This window comes from Anarrhichthys ocellatus, unplaced genomic scaffold (genome assembly GCF_004355925.1).
Source record: "Anarrhichthys ocellatus isolate YVR2014 unplaced genomic scaffold, GSC_Weel_1.0 scaffold24, whole genome shotgun sequence".
NCBI lineage: Eukaryota > Metazoa > Chordata > Actinopteri > Perciformes > Anarhichadidae > Anarrhichthys > Anarrhichthys ocellatus.
The window spans coordinates 4,330,511-4,340,027 of record NW_022280054.1 but is presented as its reverse complement, the minus strand read 5'-3'; the positions used below and the strand labels follow the sequence as shown (position 1 = coordinate 4,340,027).

At 40.2% G+C, this 9,517-nt stretch overlaps 1 protein-coding gene across 1 annotated transcript; it reads right to left on the bottom strand.

Annotated features, from left to right (window-relative positions):
• Positions 1-656: 656 nt before the first annotated feature.
• On the bottom strand, positions 657-3,799 carry LOC116390622 (mRNA decay activator protein ZFP36). Its single transcript, XM_031860483.1, has 2 exons — positions 3,673-3,799; positions 657-3,035 (listed from the first exon to the last, which is right to left on the bottom strand). Exons 1-2 carry the CDS (start codon positions 3,703-3,705, stop codon positions 1,794-1,796), a joined length of 1,275 nt encoding a protein of 424 aa, XP_031716343.1. The 5' UTR covers positions 3,706-3,799; the 3' UTR covers positions 657-1,793.
• Positions 3,800-9,517: the final 5,718 nt, after the last annotated feature.

The following is a 9,517-nucleotide window of genomic DNA, read 5'->3' as shown; positions in this document are numbered from 1 at the left end:
TCGGGAGGGTAGCAGGTCCCGAATGGACCAGGTGAGAGTCCCTAGATGCATGCATGTATGCAAAGCAAGAAAAATAACAATATTATTTAATTAATTTCCCCAAGCGGACAAATCAAGTTGTATAATGTAACTAATATTAACAATAACATGGCAGAAATGTTCCCAACTCTCAGAAGTGAAACATGGTATTATGGACATATTGTAAATTATGAGGCTGTGAGGTCAACAGTATTTTGTCCTGATTTAGGATTTACCTTCAGGAAAAATCAGTTCAGTTAAAATAATCAAATCTTCACTCACTGATCATAAAATGGCTGTAAAGAAAGTTCCTTAAGAGGTTGAAAATAATTATTTTTCATGCAGCCTGTTTCCTAATTTCCTGTTCCTATTTCCTGTTTACAACACAATAGTATTGACTGTACCAACACATCAATAAAAATCTATGCTAGTACTAATAACATCCCACATTCAAGGCAAAGTACTACCTCTATAACTATACATTGATTTGTACCCTTAAATTTCACTGAAATCTCTATAAAGTACTGTGGGGGAGTAAGTTACTAAACTGTGAAGATGCAAGTTATAATTAATGTGAGTAAGAATGATCAAGCATCTAATTCTCACTAAATAACAAATTGGAGTCAAAAAAGAACATCGTAATTTCATTTCTTTATTCAGAAATTAAGTTTTTTTTCCCTTTCAGGCAATTAAAAATATAGGATTCTCTTTTTTACTGCTTTTTCTCACATTGGTATTTCACAGACGTTGAAATATTTCTCCATAAATAAAGTACAAAATACATTTTGTTTTCTTTAAACACAAATAAATACCATAATAAATATATTAGTTTAAGTTAAACAACACAAGGCAACCAATGACCAAAAGGAATACTGCGGCGTTAAATTCCCTGAACCAGGTTGTCGAAGAAACAGGGGACAATAAAACGATGGGGTGCAATTTACAAGCTAGCGAAGATAACAGAATGTTTTACAGAATGAAAGTGTGTCAGGAAACAGAGATCCATAACTAAACTCACTGACCATCATTTCTTTTCTCCTGTTAGCACACTTTGATCTTTCAGTATTTTGCCACTTATACATGCTCGCACCCCAGGTTTTGGGAAAATTACATGGTTACACACATACCCACACACACAGACTCTCACACACTCACACACACACACACACACACTCACACACACACAAGCAGAGTGAAGTATGAAGCTTTGGTTGAATGCTACTGGGAGACTTGACAGTTTCTCCCATTTTGATAAGCTGTAAAGTGCATATCACAGATAAAATGGCATCAATGACACGTGTCGGGTCTCACTGATTAAGGCTACTGAATCAAACATACTGTTTGTGGCACCACGAGTAAATGGCCTATGACGCAGGGAAAATCTTAAAGACACAGGAATTAATGATTATCGCTAAAGATAAGCCATTTTGATCACTACAGATTAACAGTAAGGGCAAACCAGGCTATTAACTGGTACTGGCAAGACCTGCAAAAGAGTTAATTTTTATGGAAGACCACATACAAAGGTCTAATAGGCTACACAGTATTTTTAAGTATAAAAATAGAGTCTGATAACATTTGGATTCTAAAATCATCTCAGTATGTAGTTTTTTTCCAAGACGAGTTCCATTTTACAAACATAAATTAAGAACTTTAAGTGTTGTTGTGTCAAGTTGACTTGTCCTGATCAGTTCTGGTTCTGAAGAGAAGTTCAGATAAACAGACACAGGTGACAAGGTGTCAGAGTTCTCTTCAGCTCTTCCCTTTTGCTCCGTTTAGTCGGACAGGGACAGGCGTTCAAACACAGTGAGCCTCTTGGTGGCTGCGTCGAAGGTTGGAGACTCGGTTCCACTGGAGCCTCCGCTGCTGCTGCTGTAGCTGTCCTCCAGGGAGTCCTCAGAGGAGAAACGCTGGAGTCCAGCAGGCTTCACGAATCCTCTGTGGCCTCCGGGACCAGGAAACAGCATGCTGCTGTCTTGGTTGTGCCCGTCATCCAAGCTGGCGGCTCTGCTGTTGTTGCTGTTAAAGTTATTTCCATGGCCACACACACAGTGTGAGGTCTTTGGCTCCAGCATGAGGGGAATATTGTGGATGTCTCCGGTGCTGGCACGGGTCTGATGGTTGCCAAACTGGAATGCTGCTACCTCCCGCTGCAGGGAGTCACTGAACACTGGGGAGAGGAGATCAGCAGGAGGGGGAGAAACGGAGGCAGCACGGCTGAAGCCCAGGTTCGGATCATTGAAGGATGAAAGGAATGATGGAGGAGGGGAGCAGCGTGAAGAGCCCAGAAACCCGCCGAAGCTGACACTCTGGCGCAGCTGGTGGCGTGGATTCTGACCACTGGTGCTGGTGGGAAATTGTTGCTGCTGATTCTGGAATTTGGCAGTCGATAACGGAGCTCCGTTGATTTTGTCCTCATGGATGAAGTGGCAGCGTGAGCCATAGGGGCAGTAGCCAAAGTTGTAGAAGGTTCTGCAGGGCTCTGTCTTGTACTTGGGGTGGCGGAACAGTCCACGCAGCTCCGGCTCGCCATGGGCAAACTGGCACTTACTGCCATACTTGCAGTTGCCAGTCTCCTGGAAGCCACGGCACAGCTCCGTCTTGTAACGATTAGGGGCCACCACTGGTTGAACCTGGGGTGGGAGGGTAGATGAGGGAGGGAAGCCAGGTGGTGGAGCCACGGTAGTGGCAGAGGGAAAAGCCTCCAGGTTCCTTAGCTGTCCGAAGGAGGAGAGCAGGCTGCTGCTGGACTCGGTCAGGCTCATGGAGCGGTCGGGCCTGAAGGGGAGCTGTTTAGATTTTGAGACGGGGCCCTGGCTCCAGATGTTGGATGACCAGAAAGGGCTGCCGTTGTCGGTATTGTTGACATGCTCGGTGCTCAAGCTGTGGCTTGAGGGGGAAGGAGGGGAGGGGGAAGAGAAGAAGGAGGTTGACCTGTTCAGCCTACTCTGCCCCGGGCCTTTGAGTTGAGACTGTTTAGGGAGCAAGGCTTCTTCCAGGGCCAGGTTCATAAAGTTCTGTTAGAGAAGATTGACATAGTTATTATACAGACCTTGATGCTACTCATTTCAAAGCAAGTTTGTACTGTATGTTGTATGTTCATAATTTTTCTCTTTAAACCTACTTTCTACAACAAATCTATTCAAAGTTAGTGTTGTATTCAGCAAAAAACAAGCTGTTATAGAATCGGTTCATATGCGAGATATTTTATTTCTTTTTTTTTTGATAAAGAACAAAATGAGACAAAAATGCCAAAACAAAGTTGTAAAGACGGCAATCATGAAAAAAACGGTACAGTACTAAACTTTCTATCTGCCATTTACATGCAATCACAAAATACAAATTCAGTATAGATAATTGCAGTTTTTGACTGTTTTCTATTTCTCATGAATATTCTGAGAGTGGAAGTCTGGAAACGAAGAAACAAACAAGCCAGCACTAACTGTCTCCCTTATCTCATTAAGTCTTTAAACTGAAGAAACCCTCTGTGACTAAACTCAGTTCAAAACGAGTTCACTGTCAAATCAGTGATTCATAAAATGAGCAGGAATAAACAAACACTTTGGGAGAGGAGCCACAGAGCGGCCCCATTCCAACTTTATCAGCCTTTTTTTCCTCCAAAACAAAATAAAAAATTCCTTCGCTTCAACTCACCTTCGTGAAAATGTCGTCAAGCATTTCGGACATGCTGTATCCCTTTAGCTAAAAGAAGATTTAGCTCTGATCCACGGGTGACTGTTAGAAACCTATGTCCAGACTTAAGTCAAGTTAGATCTGTGCTCCGGTCCCCTTGCCTTTTATTTGCCTTAACTCCTCCCCCAGAGTTTAGTAGGAGTTCCCACATGCTATGTTCCCGGATGACCCTCCCTCCACCTCAAGTTTCATAGTGATCTCAGAGAAGGGCGGGTAGTAAAACAACAACAACAAAAAATAGAAAGAAACTGTGTATTTTTAGTTAGCTGTGTGAAATGCTTTAGTTTCATATAGGCATCTGAAAGCAGAGTGGCTTATTTACATAGCTCTCCTGCATGCTCTCAATCCAGGCCAATGGCACAAGCTTGTTTTTCCTGTGTTTATTCCTCTTCTGATATATCATTCCAATTCTGTGAAATTTCTCAGGATGTGAAGCACCCAGATGTGAAGTGGCAAATGAGTCTTGTTTGTTCAGACGCTAAACGCTGGTCCTTTTCATCCCACATTAACAAGTAGAGATGAGCTTTACACGTACACAGGCATAATTACAGCATATACATTTCTATGACTAATGGTTTTCAGGAAGTGTAATAAGTCGTCTTCTCCCTGATCAGATACTGTAAAGTTTCTGAGCGTTTTAACCCACAGAGAGGAGAGAATATATCACTGAACCTTATTGTTTACCAGAATTCACACAGCTGCATTTCCCCTTACTTCCTTTGGTTTCTGTTGGTATTTCAATGGGGCTCCAATATTCCACCAAAGCAAAGAAAGAGTGCAACAGTTATCAAAAGAGTAACATGTTGTGGTATTGATTAGTGGAAGGCAGAAACCTTTGGGCTGGAAACAAGATAGAAGTGAGTACAAATAAATACATGCAGTTTTATTCAATCCTTCATGCGCAACGCTGTTCTTCTAGTTCTCCTGTGACTATTGTATCATTTTATATTTAGAATTTTTACATTTAACCATACCAAGCACATTTTTTAAAGGTGTTTCTTTTTTATTTTTTTTTTTGAAGATCCACACCTGCGTCAGACACAAACCCAACTCAAGATGTTATTACCAGAATCATTTTTTTTGTGTGTCTTTTTTCTTCTTCTGGTTTTCGTGGTGAGCGTTGTCTTTTTGTTTTCCTTCTTAAAGGAATTCAGAGGAGCGTGGCAGCTGCTCTCCCCACAAGAATGTATTACTGTAACATAATGAGTGTTATGTGACCCTGTGTTATTTTGTAGAGTACTACTGGATACACACTCACTAAAGGTTATTCCCTTGACTCACACATTGCGAGGGCTGTATTCACATGGTGTCACCTGACTTGTGTGACATGTCACACTCTCTTTTCTTGTAGCATATACATTAACTTATAGCACGTTGAATAAATGATACAGCTTATAATAGCTTCATTATCTGAGCAGAACTGTGTCACTGCATCACTGTGTGTATTGATGATTCCTTAATTAAATCAGAAGCTTGATGAATACAGACTGATAAGAGATTATTATAATGAGATATGTGGGGAAAAAGGAGGTGAGAGTGATTCAGCGAGATTCAAATAAAAGAGTCTCCTGAATTGGTGAAACTCCAAGAACTAAGTCAATTATCTGATGTATGTAAACATTTCAATCAGCCTCTGTTTTCTTTCTATAAAAGTCTTTTGCTGATATCCGCAAATCAGGAGACTACATTATTTTCTGGACTGCTGCTGCTGCATGTGTCACCCACTCACATGACTCATATTTAGTCCTGGCAATGACTGTGCTGACGTTGTAATAAATGTTGTGTAAGTGTAGAAAAGTCACTGCAATATTAACTGCTTAATGGCGGTAAACCGAAGAAGGGTGCCCCGAGAGAAGGAAGGCTGAGAGAAGAGCTCATGAGTAGTATTCCGTGATGACAAAATGTTTTTTGTCTCATGTTGCCTTGGAATTTTTCTTTCGGTCCTGTAAATGTGTTCCAGACATTGTGACCATTAGGCCAAGGATGCAAGACTTTATTTGACATGCATTCTTAAAAAAAAAAAAAAAGAAGTATTTAATCCCAGTGTAAATAATCCCATGCCTCTTAAATAATTGTATACATGCAGTTATGGTTACAGACACTCTCTCAACCTCCCCATACTCTTTAATTTGAGTAATTCATTTACCAAAAAAGTGATCCACAAAACCTTTCCACAGATATCACACAACTCTATTGGACTATAAGTATGACATCTCACAAAATTGTAAGTACACAGGCGAATCTCTCTGTAAAACAACTTATTAAATGTTTTACAGAGTAACTTCCTACTTCAAGCAGTGAGTTATGAGACAACCATAGTTTCACTACAACTTACCGCCAGAAGACGTCTGTGTTCTCCACGCTCTGATCGCACTGTACTTTCTTAAGTGTATCCCCACACGTGTATCGGTGTCATCGGAACCTTCAGTTTTCTTATATTTAAATACCCATTTCTTTTTAATATTTGTCACAATTGTGTTTGTTTATGAAACTGTATTTTAAGGGATTTTAACCACTGATGTTATGTACTGTAACAATAACTCTTTAAATGATGCCATATGGATGCTTATGATTTTCTTAAGATATTCTTAAAAATGGCAGAAGTTTTCAGTGAGAATTATGCACCGTCATGTCAACTCACAGCCCTCATACGCAGACAAGTGGACAGACGGACAGGCCAGCTAAGGCCAAGCAGGCCTCTCATGTTCAGCTATTAATAACTGCAGCGAGATTTACATCACTTAACTAACTATAAATCTGACAGCATTTGGAAAGTATATTACGAGGCTGAATAAATGGTGTGACATGATTTTTCTTTCTCAATTTTCCTGTACTTTCTTCAGACTTTTCAGAATGCCAGTACATTAGTAAGGCGACCATGTGGCTGAAGTGACATGTGTTTGTGTGTATTTCTGTATCTGTGTGTGTGTGTCATGGATACCTCATTCTTCTTGTTTCTGTTCTGTCTCTTGCTTCGGTTGCATGGAAAGTCACTCTGACAGGGAGGGGCTCTCACTCACTCACTCACTCACTCACTCACTCACTCACATGTACAAGCTCACACAAACACAAACTTAAAGGAGCATTCCTGCTGGTTGTGGCTTTCAGGTTGTTGTTTCTTTTCCCTTGGTGACTAAGTGAGCGAGTGTTCAATGCCAGGTTTTCCGCTGGGATTTTTCTTTAATGACATGCCAGCGTACATGTAGCTTTCCAACATGTTTGGACTTGATCAGACGTGTTATAAAAGAGAGTGGCTGTGGGAAAATTTGTAATATTAAAAAAGAGGAGGCAATAGGTTGCAAAGCTGTGACTAATCCATATAAAACAATTATTTAAAAAAAACACATTAACAAAACCTGTACAATTGTTATTAATCCTAGGTGTTTACATGTAATATAGGTTTTTATGGGAAATATATGTGTAAGATGTGAAAGTATGTTGTCATGTTTAGGGACGGCATAGTATAGGGAGACCAGTCCTCAGCTGGAAAGCCCTTAATAGAAGCCATTCACTAAGCTTGATTTCATTTTCTAATGTAAGTTCCCTCTCATCACATGAGCCTTAATATGACAATCTTGTTATTCCATAGCATACAATTGACACATTTGTCTTGCTGTGACATCTTCCAATGGAATGAAATGGGTGCTTTCTTTAATGTCTGTGGCATGAAACCTAAAAGAAAACAAGAGTTTATGTTGTAAAAAGAAAAAGCCGGACATCCTCTTGTTGTGCTAAAAACTAGCTTGCACATAAAGGAACCAATATGTCTTTATAGTAACTATAAAACATTAAACATAAAGAGAAGAAGAAGCTACTACAGGTCATGCAGATCATTCCCCATATCCCTATAGTGTGCTTGCACTGCGTCATGTACTGCATCTGTGTGGTGTCACTAAGCTGTATAGATGGATCATTAACTAGGCCCATGTTTATCCTTATCAACCGTGTAGCATCTGCTTTTACATGTACAGTAACTCAATCAGGAGACTAGATTAGTGGCTGAAAACCTTTAGAAAGTTGGTGACTTTTAGATGCCATTTGAATTAATTATACAATATTATAGGTAAGTTCAACTATGTTGTGGTGCTAATGTCCAAAAGAACTTAATTTCTCCTGAAGTACAGTTATTATTATGACTATACAATGCTGAGGAGGATAACTGATGTTATATATTGAACCCTCAACGATTCTTAAATAACTATTATTTAAGAATTATTGGGACATAATAGCACTATATAGTGCTATTATATCCCAATAGGAGGGAAATATCAAAGGGACTTTTAGGAGTCTGACTCACCCTGGATGGCCGTAAACTGCTAAGTCATCGTCATAGTGAGAGCCAGGTGAGGTCAAAATACAGAGACAACTCCCAAAGGGCTGCTATGGTTTCCGTTATGCTGAAACAAAATTGATGCTGATGGCAATGGCGATGGTTATTCTAGTGTTAAATATTTTTTTTATCTTCAAATTAAATTAAACCTTTCTCTTTAGTTTCTATTGCCTTTCTCTTTTTCATTTCCTGTATCCCTCTGTCCCAGGCTCAGTTTCACCTAAAGCCCTTGACGGATACGTTTGCCTGTGCCTCTAATAAGTGATACTTTGCCAATATTTAACCCTGTCCTCCATAACAGCGCTATGGTGACATGCCAAACATTGCACGCATAAGCAGGCACGGGTTCAACAGTTACTTAGCAACAGCTGCGGAGCAGGTTTGCGGAGCTAACCGAGCTGCCCGTGCCTCTGAATTTAGCAGGTGATGCATCGGGATAAGGGAGAAAGATGGAGGAAGAGGAGTGAAGGGAGCACGAGGAGGGAGGAGAGAAAGTGAGTCATTGGCTGAAGTTGGTCGGGGGCCCATGTTGACATTATAGGCCCCGGGGAAAGTACCTGCCATTCCAAATACACGCAGTATATTTGGAGAGGCAGGTACACCGTGTCTCCATCTTTATCTTATGAATGTTATGTAACAGATAAAGGGGATCTGTATAGGATAATTTGATAGGGACCGTGGACTTTGGAAATCATGCACTGAACACACCGCAATGCTCTGTGATCGTGCAAACACAGACGTTACTGCGAGGGTCATTTTACTTGACAGAACTAGTCCTGTTTCAAAGAACAGAGAAAGAACAAACAACTCCCAGAGGACAGGATTTAAACAGTGTAAACAGCATTGCTTTCGAGCAGTAGTCGGTGCTGCAGCTACATAAATGGATTAAAGACAAACCAGGAAAAAGCAATAAAAAAACTAATATTAAAGTTAAACACTCTTTTACTTGTGGCAGTATAGCAGGGGGCTGGAGACCTCGAGAAATCCCCACATGTTGTAAAAATCATCTGTCGCTATGTTTATATCACTGCTCAGAGTAAAGTATATGCACCATTGCCAGTAATCTGGCAGGTCAAAATAGATTATGACTTAGTTTCTGTGTATGTGTCAGCATTTAGGAGCAAAAAAGAAAACACGAATCAGTCATTTGGCAATCCTAGTCTGGTGTTTTCCTTTCTCGAGCGTGTCATACTGACCCTCATTTCCTCAAATCAAACATTTGACCAAATCTACTTTCTGGTCTCTTTTCTCCTGCTTTCCACATTTATCTCAGTTAGTTTATGTTGTGTTCTTCTCGAGTTTTGTGTTATCAAGCTTGAGGGCATGTTAATCACCAATAATTGTGAAATTCTGTTCAAAACATGTTGGGTTATGAAACCAGCAATGTCATGATTGACAGAGTACATTGATTTACACTACAAACAAAACCAGTGTATGATACCTTATTTTTCTCAGGTTGTTTTGGGTTCTCATATT